The sequence below is a fragment of the Macaca nemestrina genome, chromosome 5, assembly GCF_043159975.1.
Source record: "Macaca nemestrina isolate mMacNem1 chromosome 5, mMacNem.hap1, whole genome shotgun sequence".
Lineage (NCBI taxonomy): Eukaryota > Metazoa > Chordata > Mammalia > Primates > Cercopithecidae > Macaca > Macaca nemestrina.
The window spans coordinates 27,993,447-28,016,189 of record NC_092129.1 but is presented as its reverse complement, the minus strand read 5'-3'; the positions used below and the strand labels follow the sequence as shown (position 1 = coordinate 28,016,189).

Sequence of the window (22,743 nt, the reverse complement as noted above, 5' to 3'; positions counted from 1 at the left end):
ACCTATTTTCTCACACCACAGGCAAGGAATGATTTTTTTTTAACTACTGGAAGGTATATTCCAGTGAGCTTTTTAGGTTTGGGAAGTTATAATCAGCTATTGACTGTTCTTAGGTGTATGTAATCACTAGTTGCTCCTTGAATTGTACTAGCAGATCCAGGTAGATATTATTCATCCAAACTCAGCTTGATTGATGAATTCCTAGCCACCAGAATTCTAGGAATTCCACGTTATCTTCTGAAAGATAGAAATTCACTGAGAACCAGCCAGATGAGATTTATTTTTGGATACAACTAGAGCAAATAGAGTTGAATACATGTGAGAATTAGTCCCTAGTTCTACGGCTTCTGGATTCAGACCAGAAGATAAATCATGCTGAAAAACAAAGCAAAATTCCTGGTATTCTAATTGACTGAAGTTGTCAATCAAGTAGGTTCCACAAAGGAGATAGGATACTTCAGTACTACCATTAGTAGGCTATCAGAAAGTTAACTTTTCCCTTCAATATAAATTGGTATTTCATTTTCATCTGGCATCACTTACGAACATAAAAGGCCTTACCTGAGACACTGCTACAGATGAGTGAGTGATGGATTTAACAGATTGCAAACACATCACTGATTTTAAATCACAGGTGCTGGGGGCCTCAATGTTCTTAAAAAACTGCTGGCCAGATTATTGGGCAGATGGTCTTCAGGGAAGTATATTCACCAAGTAAGCCTTTGTAATGTTTTAAGCTGTTTGAGCCAAGAATGCTGAAAGGGCATAATGAAGTTTAATAGCATGAATATTACCATCTAGTATTAATAGCTCTTCAGAGTCAGTATGTGATCTTTGGACACAAGCACTATAGTTTTAAGTTGCTCTATCACTTTAGTTCTATATTTCTGTTGCACTGTTGACTCTAAAAGAAAATGTACAACTTTATCATGACATTCTGAGTTTCATTTGCCTGACTCTGGACTTCATATGATGTTTTAATCTTTCATTTTAGTACATTTGATATCTGATAAAATATATTATTGATTTTTATTATTAGGAAATAGAAAGGCAGATTAAAATTACAGATATTCTTTAGTTACATTTGCTATATTGAGCTTTCTATCCATTCCAGTATCTGGTCAGAGAATATAGGGATTGGAAATAATCTTGTTCTAATATGGCATGTTTTATCTTCTCTCTGTTCCCACATTTCCCCCAAACTTTAGGTTGACTTTATTACTGCATGACCATGTTCTCTTCATAATCCTCCTGTGCTTTTCCTATTGGCTATATTCTAGACTCAAGAGATTGGTCAGTGAGGAACACCCAACTGCTTGGGCAGGCAGAAATACTATTTCAGTATACTGGAGTCAAACTAATTGATAACTTACAATGGACATTGAACTATCAAGTTCATACCTTAGGCTATTGTGTTATAAGATTCTCATATTTTAAGTAGAAGTGGCCACTGCATATTGTTAATATAAAACTGTTTCATGTCATATTTTTTTCTGTATATTTGAATTGCTTGCTTATCCAATTAAAATAATTATTCAGGAAGAAAATGAATGAGAAAATATTTGCAAAGCACGTGTTTCAGATAGCAAACTTAGCCTACTAATTGAAATTTCCTGATGACAAACTAATTAGCAAGAATATTTTTTAGATTGGTTTTCAGAGCTGGGATTAATTAAGAAAAATCTATTCTAAAATTACTTTCATTGTAGTGGGTTGGACACAATAGGGTTTAATAAATGTTGAATAAGTAAATGTTTTGTCTCAGGAATCTATTATTTTTTAAGTCAAGGTTTGTTTCTTTCCCTTACAAATAAAACATATTCGTGTTACAGAAAAATTTGAAATTCAGAAAGAGAGGTAATAAAATCTTGCCTAATTATTTAATCTGTCCACAACTAACATTAGTATGCTGGCATATTTTCTTCTAATCTTTGTTCATACACACTCATATCACACAACAAGTTGTTTTATGTTATGTTTTGATTTTCATTTTGCATTATTTAAGTTATCTTATTTAGTTAATATTTTCCAGATTGTGGCATAATCAGCAAAAACATCATTTGAATAATTGTGTATTTTTCTATTGTGTGAATATACCACAAATTCATCAACACTCTCTTATTGTTCAGAGGGTAGTGTTTAATATTCCCGTTACTGAGAGACACAAAGTAAAGTCATGAGAAAAGCATTTCCCTACATATATATTTTTATGATAATATTGCTTTTTTTCTCTTTGGACTCCTAGAAATGGAATCACCACATCAAAAAACATGCTCACTTTTATGACTTTCTGGATTCTTTTCCTAGTTTGTTTCCTAAAATGTGTTTCTAGCTGACACATCTACAGAAGTGGGACATTACCTTCACAACAATGTTACTGGCATTGATTATCATTTTTACATAAAACAATTTTGTTGACCATCTAACTGCCTTTTGTGAAGAGACAATGAGTCCGTTATCATATCCAGACATTTTAGTTCCCTTTCTTCATCATGGAAGTGAAGTCGTGATACCACCACACCACTGTAAGGCACAGAAATCCGTAAACTTGCAAACTATTAGTAAATGTCTACCATTCTAGGTTCCAAGCCAGATAATTGTAAGCCAGAAAACAATTTAGCTACCTTTTGCAGGTATCAATTCATAGTTTATTATTATGGTTCTAATTACAGTAATAGAGAATTTAAAAATTCAGAAACAGTAAAACAGAAACCGTAAAAGGACAAAGAAGATTAAAAAAATAAAATATCCGAAGCAAAAATTCAAGCTAAGGTGCTTCCATCTTAAAACAAATGAACTTTAAAACCTCTTGTTTTCATTTTCAAGTGGTAGGAGCAGAAAGTTTCATGGCCTAAATAATAGAAAATAATAAATTTATCAGATCTAGGCTGAACGTTTATCTACTATAAATGAAATAGATGTCTTTCGACCACAAAATAGACATTACTATGTAACAGTTATAAATATAATGATGTATTCATCAGTAACCCATGAGTCAGCACTAATCTATTTCTTTTCTATTACCATAAGAATACCTGAATATCTGTATTGAAAGTGTATTGATTATTCAGAGAGAGTGCAGCACAATTCACCTGGACTGACTTAGATTGAACAAATGAAAAGTTTCTTTTTTTTTTTTTTTTTTGAGACGGAGTCTTGCTCTGTCACCCAGGCTGGAGTGCAGTGGCCGGATCTCAGCTCACTGCAAGCTCCTCCTCTTGGGTTCACGCCATTCTCCTGCCTCAGCCTCCCGAGTAGCTGGGACTACAGGCACCCGCCACTTCACCTGGCTAGTTTTTTGTATTTTTTAGTAGAGACGGGGTTTCACCGTATTAGCCAGGATGGTCTCGATCTCCTGACCTCATGATCCGCCCGTCTCGGCCTCCCAAAGTGCTGGGATTACAGGCTTGAGCCACCGCGCCCGGCCGAACAAATGAAAAGTTTCAAGTTAACTACATGAACTCCTAAGCATCTTTATGGAAATAGACCATATATTTACTCAGTTTGATGTTCCATTAACAGGTTATTAACTTATATAAGGAAAACAAAATTTCTTTATAAATTGTATGTGGATATATTTTTATTTATGTTTTTCAATGTTTTATATTCTTTATAAAATATTAACATAAAATATTTTATAAAGAGTTTCTCACTCCTGCTTCACTCTAATACTAATTCCCACAAAACAGAACAGTTTCTAAGTCTCATATTCTAGAAATATATCATGCAAATGATCAATTTTGTTGAATAATCTATTTTATTTCATTGTTTATAGAAAATTGTTGTGAGCTAATCAGCTGTTGATTTATTATATCTGTTTTATTAATAATTAATAATTTATCTTTGTGTTTTCAGATTCCAAGAAAACAAAAAAACCTGCAGAAGGTACTGGACATATTTCTTTTCTTCTGCCTTATGTTTGATTAACCCTGAAATAGCATACCTTCTTAAAGGATTGACATAGAAGAAGGAATTATGTGTGGTATAGAGGAGAAGAAAAAATGATTGAGATTAAGGGGGAGAGAGAGAGAGAGAGAGCCAAATCTATTCTGACAGTACTGCTATGAGAGGTATTTGGCAGTAATAGAAGTAAACACTGCATGTATTTACCTTTCGCAGTAGTTGTTTCCAAAGAAATGTTTACTTGACAAGAAATTGAAAAATTTTCAGTATCAAACATTTATTTTACTAGAAAGCACACACTCAATTACTTTTTGACAGACCAGCATCAATTAGGAACTGATTTATCCCTTTCAGTCTTGAATAATTCATTTGGCAAGTATATCTGTGCCTCCTAGACTTGTTCACATAGTGTTTTTATGTGTTTAAGAAGCACACATCAGGTGTAAATAATTTAAAATGGTTAAACATTATAATCATGGGTTAATTTATTGTCAAATAATGTTTGCCAATCAAATTATGGAAGCACCTACAGTAATTAACAATACCTCATAACCTCACTGTGAAATTTCACCTCACTGTGAAATTTAAGGAGAGAAAATTGGAAGGAGCGGTGGGAAAAATTAGTCTAATCAATATGTAGGGTAGTAAATTTTATCTTTAAAGTTTTAAGAGCAATGATTTTGTTTGTATTTCTTTCAGTAGAACAGCCCAAGGGAAAAAGTAAGGAAATGCATGCAGTGTATTTGTGTACTTTTTTTTTTTTTACTACTATTATTTGCCTGCTGCTGTATTTAGACCTGGAGTTTTGAATCCGCCTTTCCTACGTTTTATGCATGTGAACTCTGTTGTTTTTTGTCCAACTGAAAAAAATACACAGTCTGGGGGTTATAGTGGACTGAGAAGCATAGTAATCATTTTTAGAACACTTTCTCAAGCTCATGCAATCATCTAACAATACTCTTGACGAGCTTGTAATCAAAAGTAAAACTGCATTCCATTAACCCAAACTGACTTATGTTTTTGTAAATTTAGTCCTAATCTGGTTAGTTCTCAGTCTTTTGAAGATTGACTAGAAGTTCTTTTCCAGGCTAGCTTTACAACTTTTTTCCTATCTTTCTTTTTGTAATCTGTAGCATTTTGGAATGTACATGTGATATATGACATATTTCCCATAACATAATTTCCCCCAACACGCACTATGAGCTCTGTCTAATTGTGTTGCTATTCAGCCTCATCCACTGTTGCTTTAATACACTATTAAGGCTGTTTGCTAACAGTTCAGTCAAGCTCAATACCTTAAGGTATGTCTTTCACAAATATATGTTCTCCTCTGAAGAAAATAAGATATATTTAACAAAAGAAAGCAAAAAAAAAAAAAAAAGAAAAAACCACCTAAACTTATTGCATTTACTATTAAAAATTAGCACATTAGCAGCAATATAGAGATTTTAAGAGTCTAGTAGTATCAAAAATATGTTTTAAAATACATACCAATTGAAATATATTTATGTATGTTTTGGCCCTACATAAAGTAAGGATGCTGAGACATTCAACGTCGTAAAAATGCTCTAAAATGCCCTGTGGAGACACTCATGAAATTATACTTCAACTCAGCCAGGGGGAGCAATCCATCTATAGAGAGGTGTGAGTTCTCTCAGTTCAGATTTATGTGTGTGCAGAGCTGCTGATGAGTACTGGCACAGTGATACAGAAGGCACTGAACCAGCAGGAAAATGGAGGACAACCGGAGATTCGAAAAATAGTATTAAAGTATATATAGAGAGAGCCTTAAGACCCTTTATTACAGTTTATATGATTTAAAAGTTCCTGCAGACACTGCAGCTCCTTGGCAATCTTCAGGGCACTGATGCACTTAATAAATAAACATGCCTTCTCACGCATTCATTCACAACTCAGCGGTTTCCCTCCTTGAGAAGGTCCGCAGATTGTGACTTGGGTAGCAATAAGGAGAAGAAATAGTTTTCTTCAAAACACCTATCAATTCTTTTCAAATTCACTCATTTGCTGTGGTTTATCATCTAGACTTGCTTTTATTATTTTTAGTGTTGTATCTTTGAATTTCTTTGATTTGGATTTTTTGTCTTGAGGGTTGCTTTATTCAATGGTACAGCCCAATTTTATATTTTATTTTGCTTCTACTTTTCCAATAATCACAACTTAAAGGTTGTTCACTTTTCAGATATTTTTAATTATGGTTAGGGGAAACAGGATGAAGAGTACGAGACCGTCCTGTACATTTTGTAAATGTGAGCTATAATTTTTTTCAAAATAAAAAGTAAAAGAGAGAGGCCTCAAAAATCAACCATAGCATGATTTTGTGGTCCCTATAAAGAGTAAATCAATGTATATGTAATATGGTAATTCAATAACTACACCATGAGCTATCCTGTATAATGAACAAATTAGCACAGCTATTTTCCAGCTTGTATAATGGCTTTCTGATAAGATTGAGGGGACTTTGTTTTAACTTTTAATCTTATGTATAGTTGGTATTCAATTTTGATGCATGTCGAAATCTGCTTCCAGTACTTTTTTGACTGTCATCACTGATTATTTGTGACTGTCATCACAAATTTCTTAGAAATGTGTTATGATTAGAGCTTCAGTTAAGCAATACCTTAAACAATGCATTTAATTGCTCTTCATTTGCCAGACAACATTTGGTAATGTTCTAATTTTGTTTAATTTTAGCTAAATTGTCATAGCTTCTTCCTTTTGACCTGCAACACTTGGTCAAACCATTTGTTTCATTTTTTTGTTTTACTGCTTAAAGGCTTTCTTAAAGGAGGATAAGTTGCTCATACCATACTTGTTTAATTACAAAGCCTGACTAACAAAATTGTATACTTGAGAAATTGATGTGGTGACCATAGCATTCTATGACACTCTATATTTTTAAAATAGAGTCTGTAGAATTCTTTCAGCATGCACATATTCTAGTCTTCAAAATCTATTCATTAAATAAAACTTTAAGAATCTTTCCATTCTTTTTCTTTAAAATATCGGATAAAAATGTGTGTATGTTAAAGTATTTCTTGAAAATCTTCTTTTAAATTAATTTGACAAGGTTGTCAAGGCAAAATAAATAAGAATAGAAATGTAGATGATAGCACTTCATATAAAATTAGTACTTGCAATTCTTATAAAATTAGTGCTTATTACAATGTAAATATCAGCTTAATCTTGAGAACAAAATAATGCTTTGTCTCATACAATATTGACAAAAGTAGATTCCTGAAAAGAAATGCCATATAAAGAGGACTCCAAAAGGAGCATTTGTCCGAAAAGCAAGGCAAATGTTTTACCCTGAAACTTCTTTTTCTATATTAGTGTCTTAAATGTATCTCACAAAGCCTTTGTCTTAGCTTAACAGCTATTTCTTCCATGTAAGAAGATTCTTAGAAGAGGCAGTCCACATGAAATGTGCTAATCTTCAACGTTCTGAGAATTATTTTAAAATAACTGCAATAAGGTGGGGTGCTGTGGCTCATGCCTGTAAACCTAGCATTTTGAGAGGCTGAGGTGGGTGGATCTCTTAAGTTCAGAAATTTGAGACCAGCCTGACCAACATGGTGAGACTTTGTCTCCACACACACACATACACACACACATACAACAAATCTGGCTACACATGGTGTGTGCCTGTAGACCCAAGCTATCTGGGAGGCTGAGATTGGTGGATCAATTAAGCCCAGGAAGTGGAGGCTGCAGTGAACTTGAATTGTAACACTGCGCTACAACCTGGCAACAGAACGAGACCCTGTCTCAAAAAACTAAGCAATTTTTTAAAAAGCTGTAGTAATTGTCTTTTGTACTTACTATTTTGACTCAAATTCATTTCATATTGATCTAATATAATAGCAAATTTCATTTTTTTACCCTTTTTGGATTCTATTTTATTTTTCTGGTTTATCATCTGTAAAAAATTCAAATTCCTCTAATATTCAGAATATTTTGATGCTGCCCCATAAGGCAACTCCTGAGATAAATGGAAGAAATAATTATTTTAAGTATACAATCTTAGTCTTTTTATGTAAGCTATTATTAGTTGCTGCAATCTGGCATCAGCACATGCATGTTTCTTTGTGTTCAAATAATTAAGTTGGGATTCATAAACTTTAGAATAATAATAATAATAACAATAATAATATGTTTCAGAACAGGAAAAGAAAGAAAAACATGTGGAACCAGGTAACTGTTTTTAAATTCCTCTGTTCTCACAATTTCATAATATTATTTGATTTGCAATTGAATACTGAATTGCAATTGAATGACATAAAATGTTGATTTTTTTTCTTTCCTTTTTGATACAGCAAAGTCACCAAAGAAAGAACATTCAGGTGAGTAAGACCACTGTTGCTGGACCCCAAATACTGATGTCCAGTGTTTATTAATGCTGTAGCCTCAAACAGGTGGTAAGACAGTGGCAGTAAAAGGCAGGGAATGCTTCCATCTCACAGTGGTTTTTTCCAAGTTCTTGACATGGACATAACATCAATGCAGCTTTAGAAAATGAAAGCCAAATGTTACACCCTTGCTCCTCAATGTGTGTTCTGTGAACTAGCAGCATCAGGATCACCCAAGAGGTTATTAGAAATGCAGAATTTTTGGCCCCATTCAAGACCTACTGAATCAGAGTCTGCAACTTCACAAGATCCTCGGTGAATTCATCTGTGCAGTATTTGTGAAGTGTACTGTTTCACAGTTTAGTGTAAAAGCAAAACAAAACAAGAACAAAACACTTTCTGTAAATGCATTATACATTGCTTTGTTTTTATAGTATGGAATAATCACTTCCAGCAAATATTATCTCCCAATTCATAATCTTAATAACATTTCCTGAGTGTTCAAGGGAGTTGCAGTGAGAGTAAAAGTAGATTTTGCCCTAAATATATTTACATTCTGATAAGAAAAACAAATGATTGAGAGTCAAACAACCAGACAAATAAACCTATCAAAAAAAAAAAAAAACCCTAAAAGTGCAGTCGTTATGGAGACCAAATTATTGTTTTGAAGTTTTCTAGCATTTAACCTGCCCAATTAATCATTTCAAATAAAAATGTCTGAAACCATTTATATTTCCCTCGTTTAAAACTATCACCTCTTGATTTTGCCTGGCTAACTCCTACTGAAGGAGCTTCACTGAGTTATTTAGTGTTTTTGTGTGTGTGTGTGTGTGTGTGTGTGTGTGTGTGTGTATACATGATCATAACCTCATGTGATACCCATCAGTCATTCTTCCCATTTCATTTTATTTAAATGGAAATAGCATCTGCTCAGTCTTATTTAAATAACCGTGAAAAGGGGCTCAATTGTACTCCCATCCTGCCACAAACCATGGAAAACTACAGGTTTGAATCCACATTTATTATTCATTTTTAAAGATTATAAAACATCCTGGGACAACTCAAATCTGTTGTAAGTGTCTGTCCAATTACTTCCCATAGCATCATTTTCTTACTTTTATAATATTCCATATGCTGTTAAAATCATTATCTTTTCCCTTTTCTACCTTATATAGTCAGAAATAAGAAGAAGCCAACTGTTTTTTCTCTTTATTCCCAGAGCACCTATTGTAATGCCAGGACACACTGGGCACTTGATGATGGCTTATTGGGTGAAGGAAGAAACACCAAATAGAATAATTACATTTTTATAAATTTAAGAAAATGAAACCTTTAAAATAATTTACAAGATACAATAATTGCACGTTTCAGCATTTCACATTTTCACAGTATTTGACGTTTGGGAAGAAATGTTTTGTCTTCTTTCCAGAGAACACCCTATTGGTTCAGAGTTGCATTTCCTCAAGCATAACACATCTTCTCACTTATGTATGTAAGAAGAAACCCAAGGTAGTGCATGCATTATAGAAAGATAGAGAGACATACAGAATGACTGTTGGTGTAGCCAATTTTAAAAGTTTTAATAGTTAAATATTACTGTCTAATATTGAACCTGACAAAATAAGATAAATTTCTTGAAATTATTATATTTTTATTTTGGTGTGTGATTACAATGCAGCAACTTAGCAGTAATTAGCTGTAGTTCAAAAATGAAAACCTTCGATTTGAATAATTTATCAAGCAAACTCATTCTTTTCACACTATTTTATAGACTTTGAGGAAAATGCATTTGCCTGTATATAAAAAAATGAGATCTTTGGATAATTAAAAATGGAGAGCAAGATGAATGAGTTTTGAATGAACATTCTGTGTTGGAAGAAGTTGTATGAATAACAAACAATTAAATTCTATAATTCATAGAATATATTTGGATTATATCAAAAAAATTGCACAGTATTTTATTTTCTGTTTCTCAGATCTTGTATTTGTTTAGCTTCCAATATTATACACACAATCTTTAAACAATTAAAATAACCTTAAAATTATTTTGGAAAGAGATAAGCAGACTTGTTATTACTGTTAACCTTATTATTTCTTGTCATTAACAGTTCCAAGTGAAAAACAAGTAAAAGCAAGTATGTTGAACAAAATTTTTAAAGAAGAGCATATTTTAGCAGCTTACTCATTTGAGTTTTCTGCTATAGACTATGCTAGTGCTAATTTTGAGAATGGCTTACCAGCTTTTTGGAATGATTATTTGTTGTGTTGAATATGCAAAATTACTTATCCCTTCCTTTTCTGTGAATTCATTCTTATTAAAATTTATCTATAGAGCTTTCATTTGTTAATTTGGCCATATCATGACACCTTTGCGAAGTGTTATATTTTTATTTCTCATTTTGCAGTATAATAAGTGAATTCTTCAGTACACATCAGACTGAATTATCCTAATGATTAATCAGTTGATCAAACCAGTAGGCAACCTAATTTGTCTACCATGAATATCCCATCTCTAACGAAAGGAAGCCCCTCAACATTTTCCTAACCATTGCTCTTGGAATGTCACAATTCCCTTTTAAGCTTTCTATTCTTGGATTGTGAAATATTAACTGATAACCATAACATACCTTGGCATTTGCAGCAATGGGAGCTTTGACAATATGCTTAGGGAAAAATACTGAGAAACTGTTGATATTTCTTAGTTTGATGAAGTACCTGACTGTTATTAATAAAAGTTATTTTAAGCATAATGGAAAATATTTTGTTTTAGGAAGAAATATATAAGATTTGTTTATGGGATTTAGGTCAGTCCTCAGTTCTATACATGACATCAATGTGCTTATATATATTTTTGAGAGGTTGGGGTAAACAAGTACTGGTAATGCTACTAATACATAAAACAAATGCATATTTTATTTAGTGCTGAGGGTTTTTTTGTTTTGTTTTTAAATTTTGTTTTTGTTTTTGATGGAGTCTTGCTCTGTCACCAGGCTGGAGTGCAGTGGCATGATCTTGGCTCACTGCAACCTCTGCCTCCTGGGTTCAAGCGATTCTCCTGCTTCAGCCTCCCAAGTAGTTTTTGAGACATATTACATCAGTAGATACATCAGATAATAATTGAAAAATATATTGAGTAGCTTGGTAGGAATGTCTTCTTTTAAAAAAATTACAGTTGAAAGTATACACATAGATATTGAGAACTTTGCAAGAGAGGTTTAACATGAATCTAAAATTCCATTTATATTTCCATGAAAAATTTTAGTTAAATGTACAGCTGATTGGAACTCTATATTATGGAGTCTTTACTATGCTGATACTTAGTCTGTAGAAATGCATAATCAAGAAAATATATCAAACAAATCTGATAATTTTGTAGCACTGGCAGAGAGCTTTAGATTGAAGATTGCTCTGAAGATGAACATCTTCTTCCTAGAAAAATGTGACATGTAGATAAAAATATTCATTTGCAATAAAAAATTCTGTAAGTTCTGCTATCTATGAAACATATCATCCAATCAGGTTTTGAAGAGATCAGCATATTTTGCAGAAAATTAGCAAATTAGCTTGCCAAATCATCTTAAACCCAATATAAGTTTCATAAGAGTTAATATTCTACTCCCTATACAGTTGAGAGATTTGCACTTGACACAAACATTATCCTTCAACACAAAAATTAATTAGACATAATTCACAAACTGCTTAAATTACCTGATAACAAGGTGACCACCCATTTTCCCAACTAAAAATGGATTTTGGTATTGAAGTCATACAGCAGGAGAATTTTTATTCAGCTGCTATAAAGGCTACTTATAAAGTTAATGCCTAAAACAAAAATTACATGTCATTACAGATACTCTTGAAAAGCCTTTAAATCATACATATAGTAATAGTTTTCTGTATATAACCTGCACATTTGGGATATGATTTTACAGTCTGTTAAGTTGTGAGAGCAAGTGAAAGTGATAGAGATAGATTATTTAACATAAATTATGTATTTATGTGATGCAATTCCATAGTATTGAATTTAAAGGGATAGATGAGATTGACAGGGTTAAAGCCAGTCAAAGAAATAGGTAAAAGGGGATTTGTCATTAAGACTGGATTAAAGGAAATAACTGGAAGGTGGATTGAGTTTGTGGTATGGGATTGTTTACTCTAGATCTGGAGGAAACACCTGAAATTACTGTAGGAAAAATACTCGAGGACATGGACAAGCTTGGGAGGTACATCAAATTCGGAGTAGAGTATATATTAGTCCGTTTTCACGCTGCTGATAAAGACATATCCCATACTGGGCAATTTACCAAAGAAAGAGGTTTAATGAACTGACAGCCCCACATAGCTGGGGAGGCCTCACAATAATAATGGAAGGCAAGGAGGAGCAAGTCACACCTTACATAGATGGTTGCAGGCAAAAAGAGAGCTTGTGTGGGGAAACTCCCGTTTTTAAAACCATCAGCTCTCGTGAGACTTATTCGCTATCACGAGAACAGCATGGGAAAGTTTTACCCCCATGATTCAATTACCTCCCACCGGGTCCCTTCCACAATGTGTGGGACTTGAAGATGAGATTTAGGTGGGGATACAGCCAAACCATATCATAGAGTCTCATGGTAACATGAGCTTCAAGAAAATGAAAACCTTTCAGATTACTGGTGCGACGCTAAACAAGAGCACTTCATGTTTCCACATCAAAAGTTATGTGTTAGGGTGTGGTTTGGATGAAGAAAGGGTACCTTGGACTAGGCAGGGGTGCTGAACCTAGCCTGGCCATTTCTGCAACTCAGCAAAGACTCCTTTATTTATCATAGTGTAAGCAAAAATATGTCAACACACCCAACTGCCCTGCCTGCATTCCCCTTCATGTGCCTCTCCACACATTGGGTGGCAACACAGAGGCTGACAATAAAATCAGTAATTTCCAAGCAGGAAGAGGACCCAACAAGTAGATGTGTAGACTGTAGAGCACTTCATGGCTTTAACACTGCATATATGGTGAATCTTCAAGAAGAAATATAGTAGACATTGTTTACCAAATATATGTGACCACATCACCCCTTTCTCTTTCAATGACCACATCAAGGATCACTATTTTTCAGGAACTTGGGTAGCACTGTCCCAGGTCACTTTATTCCACCTCAAGGACCTTGGGACTGGGATGATGTATTCCATATGCATGGTCAGCCAGTCAGTGGTCAGTTTGAATTTTGAGAAAAATAACCACCAAAACGCAGGATAAGGCCAAACTATAGTCATTTTTAACTCTGGTTCTAATAATCGGGCATTTTTCACCCCTTGATTTTAGCATTGCACAGATTGGGTGCTATGTTCAGCCACCAAGCCTGACTATGTTTATCTCCTTAACCACACTTCAGTGTCTAAACGTGTGAGTCAGATATCTATCATCAAATCTATTAATGTATGTCAGGATCATTTAGGAGATGTCTGTATGCAGAATTTAAAAGTAAAGTCCCATTGAATTTATTCAGTTATGTATGTTAGAAGAATATTTGGAGACAATTGCTCTTAATAAAATTGCGTGTTTTTTTGTCAGTTTAAGTACTCTAGCATGGGAATGGCAAAAGTCTATGGGAAGATCTATAGGCCTGAAACATAGTGCTTGATATAAAAAGAATAGTCTCTAGATCACATGCTGCATGCCAAATATAATCTTGGTTGATCTATGATCTTAGTCAGTTAGAACCGTCTTCATGTACTATATTGTCCCAGAATAATTATTACCTGCACCTATTTTCACTTGCTCAGTTTTGTATTATATATTATATAATTACTAATAGTATCACAGCTGGTGCTGCCAGAATATATTCAAAACATCACTCATACAGCACTAGAGTGATGATTTTATGAGGTTTAAGTATCAGGAAAGGTAAGATGTGAGAGACCTAGGGCTGCCTTAGGTGGTAGGGTAAGGCGTGCTTCTTATTTGAAACTATGTATAAAGATGAGGTTGGTGTTCTGAGTGCCAGCCCCAAGCTGAAAAATGCCATGGTTCAGAGTCAAAGAATGTTCATCGAGATTGACACAAAGAGATCTAAGCTAGACTGATGAGTACTGACAAAAGTAAAATCTAAGTTCAATTAAGACATGAAGAGGTAGGGGAGAAAGGGACAGGATTTCAAATGGGAAACCAGAAATAAATTTTAGTATTATAAAAGTGACATAATGAACACAGCAACATGGCACTATAAAGCATGGCTATTGAGATCAGGACTATGTATCTTAAGTATTAGTAATAAAGTAGTCCCTGGATATTGTATTATAAAGGGTAGAATGGTATTGGTGTAGATATAAATTTTCCAATAAGACAGAAAAAAAGAGACCTAAAATACATCACGCTTGAGTAAAAATCTGACATAAGAAAGAGCAGCCATTTCAGAGAGTCAGAGAGTGGATAGATTATTTTTAATGTTGCTGATATAGCTCATATTCAATACAAAAATATAGTTTATTCTTATTTCATACAATTCTAAAATATCAGTTCCAAATGGTTCAAGAACTTAAATACTAAAGGCAAAATATGGCATTATCGTTTTTTTAACCATAGGAAAATATGTAGTTTCTTGAAATATGGGAGGATTTGAAAAACTAGATGTTCAAAATTCTAGTCATACATTTAATAGCTGACATTTTATTGTATTAGAATTATGAACTTCAATTTATCAATAAATGCCATAAAGAAAGATAACGGACAAGCCACCAACTTGTAAAAGATACTTGTAACATATTTAAATACAAGAGATTAATAGCAAAAATAGATGAACACTACAAAAATTTTTTAAAAAGACAAAGACCTTGATAGACAATGGGCAGAAAAGAAAATGGCCGCTAGATATAAGACTGCATTAAAAAAAAGAAAATGCAAATGTTCTATAAACATATCAAAAGATGTTCAACCTCTAAGTAATAATGGAATTGTACTTAAAAGTACAAGATAGTATTTTACATAAGAATAAATTTTCAAAATTAGGGAATAGGCTTATTCTGATGATGGTAGTGATATGGAGCAGAAGAAACTTGCACATATGCTGCTGACATGAATGCAGAATTTGGGGAGAAAAATGTGTCATTTATCTAGGGTACATGCCTAGCAAGTTTACTTCTATGAAAGTTATTGCCAATGTGCAAAAGGAGACCCATGTGTGGGAATGTTCATAGCAGAATTATTTAGAAAACATAAAACTGGACGTGACTTAGTGTCCATTGGCAGGAGAATAAATCTGTAGTTTGTAGGCCAAACATTGGAATGCTAGACAGCAGTTAAAGTTAATCAACTACAGCTACTCATATCAACATAGTAACATCTCAAAAAATCACACAAATTAAATAATACAGTTTAATTTATATAATGTTATCTCACTAAATATTATAATCTAATTTAATTCATATAAAATTATCTTACCTTTATTTAGAGACAAATATATGTAATAAAAACCCATATAGAAAAATAAGGACATAATTAATACAAAATATAGGACAACTGTAACTTTGAGATAGAGAGAGAAGCTTGCAGTGCTAGTAGGACAAGTAAGAGGTTTCAAAGGCCTTGGGGCTATTCTATGACTTAGGTGTGCAGGAGGTTCAAAGGTGAACATTCTTTATTGCTGTTCATTAGATTGTGCACAAATGTTATATGCCTTCTATTTATAATATATTTCATAATAAGACAGGTTTAAAAAATAGAGAGTGAGAAGATAGAAGTAGTGACATTGAGTGCAGCAGCTCTATGCAGAGAGATGAGGTTGCTGAAAATGTCATATAGAATTGAAGGATGTGGTTGTCTGTGGCTCTAAAGAGTGACATGAGACATTGTGAAAGAATCAGTGAAGGAGAAAACTGATGAGGGAGCTGATCGAAGCAATATTGGCAAGAACAAAGGCCTTGACTTGGCAAAAGGAGATGGAATCCAGAACAAAATATGGAAGGATTGGTACTCTAAAGGGGCAGGAACTGATGACCTTTTGGAACTGGAAAGAAAAATGCATGAGTATGTGCTGGTGAGGTAGTGAAACAGTGATTGAGTTTAGTCTGCCCCTATTTTCTCTATGAATTTCTCAACAGCAGCTTATTTCTATGTTGTAGGATGTTTATGGAGGGAAAAGAATAATTGAAACATTTGTTAAGAGTGTGAGAAAGCAAGTTTGTTGGGTCTGTGGTAATATTGCTGGCCAGTGCTAAGTGATCTCATAAATGTGATCCACATTTGAAGTGTGGTCTGCTGCAGAGTGGGGGTCTTCCTTCAGCTTCGATGACTGCTCAGGTGATAGGCATAAAGTATATTTGGTGTTTTGGCAGACATAGTGGGTTGATTTGTGCCTCCCACCGAAAGATGTGTTGAAGCTCAACCCTGGTACCTGTGAATGTGACCTGACTTTGAAATAGAGTCTTCACAGATGTACTCAAGTTAAGATGAGGTCATTTTGGATTAGGGTGGGCCACCAATCTGATGCCTGGTATCCTTATAAGAAGAGGAAATTTGGTACACACAGACGTGTATAGAAGACTGCCACATGAACATAAAAGTAGAAATTGCAGTGATGCAGCTTCAAGCCAAGGAATGCCAAGGGTTCCTGGCAACTAGCAGACTCTAGGAGGAGGCAAGGAAGGATTCTTCCCAAGATCCTTTACAGGGAGCTTTCTAGGGTCCTGCCAACACCTGAATTTTGGACTTCTAGCCTCTAGAACTGTGGAAAAATACATTTGTTTTGTATTTATCTACCCAACAGTTTTAAGGCAGTCCTAGGAAATTAATACAGCAGATGAATACAACAACAGAAAATATGTGAGCGATTTAACTATGGCTCATTTATGCATAAGCTTGATAAGAAGTAAAGTAAAGATATGAGGAAAATCTTGAAAAATGAGAAAGTGGCAAGAACAAGGAATGGAAGTATTAATGGGATCAGATACTGTATAATGGGAGTTCTTGAGTAAGTGAGCTCAAGAAAAAAGAAAAAAATGGTTCCTAAGAACAGAATTTTTAAAATCAAAGTTCTGGCAGTAAAAGAAAATTCTGAGAGTACTAATATAGTTGGAAATTACCAGAGAAGTGGGGTTTCTAGTTTTCTGAATTGAGGAGGCCAAGGAGGTCAGAGATCATGTAGTTGTATGAATTATGTATAACAGTGACTCCCAACCCTCGCAAAATGTTAGAGTATCTTGGAAATCTTAAAAATATACTCAGGGGTCACACCAGACTCATTAACTTAGAATCTCAAAGCTCTGTTGCCCACCCTAGATATCTGAAAATCATAGGCTTAGAAAAACTCCCCAGTTTATTCTAAGGTGCAGACAGGGTTAAGAATGATTCTTAATAATATTCATAGTAATAGTAGAGAAGATGGTAACTATGTGCAAAAATAATCATTGAATGTCAGGATAGGCCACAAGACTGGTTGATGACAACAATGAAGAGAAGTAGAGACTGGTGCAACCTGATAGCATGTACCTCAAAAGAACTAGGGTTTGGAGGAAGCAAGGAGATAATCTATGAAGAATAATGAGAAACAAAGAGGATATAAATAGGCATTACTTCTATACACCTTGGTATGTGGAGGATGGAAAAGCATTCCCCATTTTAGAAGACTACGGTTAGGAGGGGATACAGTGGCCTTAGTGAGCTAGGATTTGGTTAAAGGAAGAAAGTAAAGTGAACATTCTGAGAAGAGGCTGAAGATACAGGAGTGAGTGCTGCTGATGGACAGAGGACACAGAGGAAGGGCTTTGGAGGTAGGTCAGCTTCTAGGAGAAATACAAAGTCATATGGACTCTGTTTTCTGCTAGAAGGCTGAAACTCATGGTAGTAACTGAGGTAAGTAATGAGGGGACTCACAGTAGGATTAGTCTTGACAGATTCACAGGGGAAATTTGGTAATCAGTTTCCAAAGTGTGGTCCAAATCAGGAGCCTAAGCATCCCCTGGGAACTGGTTAGAAATGCATGTTCTCAGAACGTGCCTCCGACATATTGAATCAGACCTTTTGCGCTCAGCATCTGTTTCAATAGCCCTCCAGCGTGAACCTGATGCATGCTTAAGTTTAAGAACCATTGATCTAAAGTCTTTACCTGGAAGGTATAAAACAGCCAGGGGTCTGTTCAGTCTTGAAGATCAGGGTATTGAGATAGCTTGAAGAAGAGGTTATTTATGTCACTTCTTGCCTGGGTTTAAATTGTGACTCTTGGGGCATCTATCATTGTGGAATTAAAACCTGAAAGTGACATGAAGATCTCCTTCTGATGTCTGATGTCTCTCAAAAGCCAGAGTTTTGTTGCACAGAGAGGATGAGGGGTGTAAAGGCTCCCCTTGTTTGATTTGGTTGTTCTCACAGAGTCAGTGCTGAGCATATATGGGTGAAGGCTGATACATATAAATGCCAATAAGAATAAAAATTAGAATATATATGACCAAGGGAAATAACCTCAACTAATCAAAAGTTTATAAAATGAGTAAATTAGACTTCGTGAAAATTCACAAGCTTATTATTATTATTATTATTATTTTGCTGTGGACTAGAGAAAACTTTGACTTTAACTAGTTTTGATTTGTGGTCCAATATTCTGTCCTAGCACCAACATTTCAGATTATGACTTCAGGGCAGCTCTCATATCTTCCACTCTTAGTATTTAGAGAAACCAAAAGACCATTTTTTCTTATTTTTATTCTCTTTGTCTCTCTTGAAGAAATATTCAAACGAAATTTTCTATAATATTACAGCTAATATTTTACAATGTAAAACTAATTCATTGAGGTCAAATATTGTTTGCTTGCAATCGGTATTAAACAACTTTTAATTAAAAGCAGACTCAATCATAATTAAAAGCTAAACAAACAAAGAAGCCCTTTCAAATGCTCTTCCCTATAATTCATATGTAACTTAAAATTTGTAGACTATGGCCAGGAGTGGTGGCTCACGCCTGTAATCCCAGCACTTTGGGAGGCCGAGGCAGGTAGATCACCTGAGGTCAGGAGTTTGAGACCAGCCTGGCCAACATGGTGAAACCCCGTCTCTACTAAAAATACAAAAATTAGCCAGGCATGGTGGCGGGCGGTTGTAGTCCCAGCTACTGGGGAGGCTAGGGCAGGGGAATTGCTTGAACCTGGGAGGGAGAGGTTTCAATGAGTCGAAGTCGTGCCACTGCACTCCAGCCTGGGCAACAAGAGTGAATCTCCATTTAAAAAAAAAAAAAAAAAAAAAAAGGTAGACTAATAAATTAGTATCCCATTGTATTGAATGTGGCCTTAATTTTGAGAACCATTGATCTAAACTCTATGGAATAGGACACTTTCTTTTATGGTCACTACCTACATTTTTAAGATAATAATGTTGCACCTTGGAAGAGAATTTCTTTATTGCTATTTAAGGAAGTTTATTAACTGAAAAAACATATAAGCACTTTGTATTTTGGCTTTCTCTACAGCTTGGTTTGCTCTCGTGTGCAACATACATTTTATCTTTTGTTTAGTTTTATTCTCAATAGTATAAAATATGAATTTCGCATCACTAATATCCACTTCTCATTCCTTTAATATCTGAACTTGCAGAAACTGAACGAGTCAAAGAGGAGGTTGGTGCTGTTTCAAGTAAAAAAGGTAAATGCAGCTTAAAGATAAAGATGTCATGACTCTACCTTATTTCTGCTAAGGTTTCTAACAATGTATTGTTTTGTGCTTAGAGAAGAGCTCTATTTGTTGATTTTACTAGTTTGTTGATATAGAAACAAACCTATTTTGCACCAGATTTTATCGTTACTGTTCTAAAGCAAAAACGTGTGATTCCTTTAGGACCATAAATTAAAGCTAGTTATGCTAGTCAAATTGCAAGTTAATTTTGAAAAATTACAGAAATGTAACTGTTTAAACTCCATAGGATCCCCATCATCTGGAGAGCATTCGAGTGCAACATACTGCCTTAAGAGATTAGGAATCGAATAAATGAAACTTTAACTGAAAGTACTCACATGAACAAAATTCACTTTGTTCAAGAATGGTATAAAAATATGAAATGTATTATGTGAGATGGTGACTTGGAAACATTTCGCTTTAAGAAATACATTGGGAAGTCTGAAATGAAATCAGTAATGTAGCCAATGTCTTTGGAAGTATAGCAAGAGACAATTTAATAAGCCTATCCTCAAAATACACTTATGCATACACACACACAAACCTACACACATACCCTTACACACATACCCCATTAAAACCACGTAACAGGTTCTCCTAAAAGACTATTTTATTTCACATGCTTTATAAAGAAAACATATAACAGGATTGTAGGGAGCTATAAAATATATATGACACATATTCACATACTCAATCCCAATGTATACATATGAATATAAATGAATATAGGAATGTAACTCAATATCTAATATAAATTTATGTTTCTTAATAAATACAATATAAATTAATGTTATATAAATTAATTTATTGATTATTTTATATATACATATATCTCTATGGGAAAGCAACAAAGATTAGATAGTGAATTCTTTAAGAAAAATATGAACTGTATTTGAAAGTAATAATTAGAAGCAATTAAGTTACTGATATTAATAGATGCTCTCTTTCAAATACAACTCTATTGTTCTGAATTCACAGTAGATAGGGATAAAATCTGTTTCCTAGTCATCTCTTTTTCTTATAATCTAATATTTGTGATGTCAATTTTTAACTAGGTGATCATGATACATCTTTCATTGACATCATTTGTACTGTAAATGGCAGAGTAATTTATTTATCAGCGGTTCTTATTATGTGGTGTCATATTCTGGAATCGACATTGCTCATTGGTATTAAGTGAAATGTGGGTTAAACTTGTTTGCTTCAAAAAGAGTAACAGTAGTAACAAGAAAAAAGTGAGTCTTAATATAGAGTCAGAGAAAATCACTAACCTAGACATAGATGCAGAGTTCATGGGCCCAGTAAGTGGACTTAAGGCAACAACACTGATTTATGTTGAAAGAAGAACAGAAGTGTGGCCAACTTATGTTCAAAATTTAGACAAGGCTAAAAGCAACAAATGTCCAAACAGCAGAAGATAGGTTTCTTTTGGAGTAAGATTTTATTTTTATTTTATTATTAGTATTTTTTTAATTTTTTTGAGACAGAGTCTTGCTCTGTCACCAGGCTGGAGTGCAGTGGCTCACTGCAACCTCTGCCTCCCAGGTTCAAGCAATTCTCCTGCCTCAGCCTCCTGAGTAGCTGGGATCACAGGCACGCACCATCACGCCCAGCTAATATTTGTATTTTTAGTAGAGACAGAGTTTCACCATATTGGCCAGGGTGGTCTCAATCTCTTAATATTGTGATCTGCTCACCTCAGCCTCTCAAAGTGTTGGAATTACAGGAGTGAGCCAACATGCCCAGCTGGAATTAGATTTTATATTCAGAGCCTTAGTGAATCCATGTTGTGGAAGACAGTCTGGAGACACAGTTAAGAAGCAAAGATTGAACTCCTAGTAGCTGATCCGTAGACTCTGCACTCTGTGTCACTGGGAGCCTGGATATTGTTAGAAGAAAACCCTTGGCCAAATTATATTTAACAGTGTTTAATTGAGCAAAAAATGATTCATGAATTGGGCAGCTTCCTGAGCTAGAGTAGTCTCAGAGAAACTTCAGCATAGCCCCATGGTGGAAGGATTTCTGCACAAAACAAGGAACATAACATACAGAAAAAGAAAGTGAGATACAGAAACAGCTAGATTGGTTACAGCTTGACGTTTGCTCTTTTTGGACACAGTTTGAACAACTGGTCCTCTTTGGTTGGCCAAAACTTGGTGATTAGCACAAGAGTAGATTACAGCCTGTTTCTATCTCCATTTGGGTTCACTATGTACAGAGAAACCTCTAGGTCAAACGCAAAATAAGGAGGCAACTTCAGGCTAGGCTTGATTGAACAGTATTTAGGGTAGAAATACAAGCTCACATAGTATGGGCTTCAATCAGGACAAATTGGAGTTAGCAGAGAGACAGAATTGAAATTGAACCATCAATTAGTGAGCTCACCAAGAGTCCTCAACCAAAAGTGCTCACTGAAAGAGTATGGCCAAACATTTTGGTTGGGGTTAAGTAGACTTGCTTGTCAGGCTTGGAGGGAAGTGAAAGGAAATAAATTATCTATCTATTCACATACATTGTTGACATCAACTACTTTGCTTATAGTTGATTATAGATATTATACCCCAATTCTCAATTTAAATATAATTCTACATACTGAGTTTATTTTCAACTACAGAATGAACAGAAGTAAGTGTTCTTTTCAAAGTGACATAACTGTTTTAAAACTCATGAAGGGTTTTACCAACTTGACAAATTACAAACAAAAATCAAAGGAGACTTTTCTCATTTGTCAAGTAACTTGTTCATCTCCTACATCTCTCTGACAATCAGCCGTGCGTGAAAAAAAATATTGTTCTCATCACGTATTTACTACCCAAGCCCCAAATTCCACAATACT

At 34.5% G+C, this 22,743-nt stretch overlaps 1 protein-coding gene across 24 annotated transcripts in view; it reads left to right on the top strand.

Moving 5' to 3' along the window:
* The window catches only part of LOC105465538 (triadin), a 408,157-nt gene that overhangs the window by 239,911 nt on the left and 145,503 nt on the right, over nt 1-22,743 (top strand). For 20 of the 24 annotated variants that reach the window (XR_011623327.1, XR_011623326.1, XM_071096392.1 and 17 more), the window contains 6 exons: nt 3,856-3,885; nt 4,603-4,623; nt 8,083-8,115; nt 8,238-8,264; nt 10,379-10,405; nt 19,830-19,877. Coding sequence is in view for 22 of the 24 variants with exons in the window: in XM_071096392.1 (XP_070952493.1) it covers nt 3,856-3,885; nt 4,603-4,623; nt 8,083-8,115; nt 8,238-8,264; nt 10,379-10,405; nt 19,830-19,877 (186 nt within the window). In the remaining 2 variants the exon portion in view is untranslated. The remainder of the gene's footprint in view (nt 1-3,855; nt 3,886-4,602; nt 4,624-8,082; nt 8,116-8,237; nt 8,265-10,378; nt 10,406-19,829; nt 19,878-22,743) is intronic. The other 4 variants (XM_071096398.1, XM_071096386.1, XM_071096404.1 and 1 more) reach the window with 1 other exon arrangement.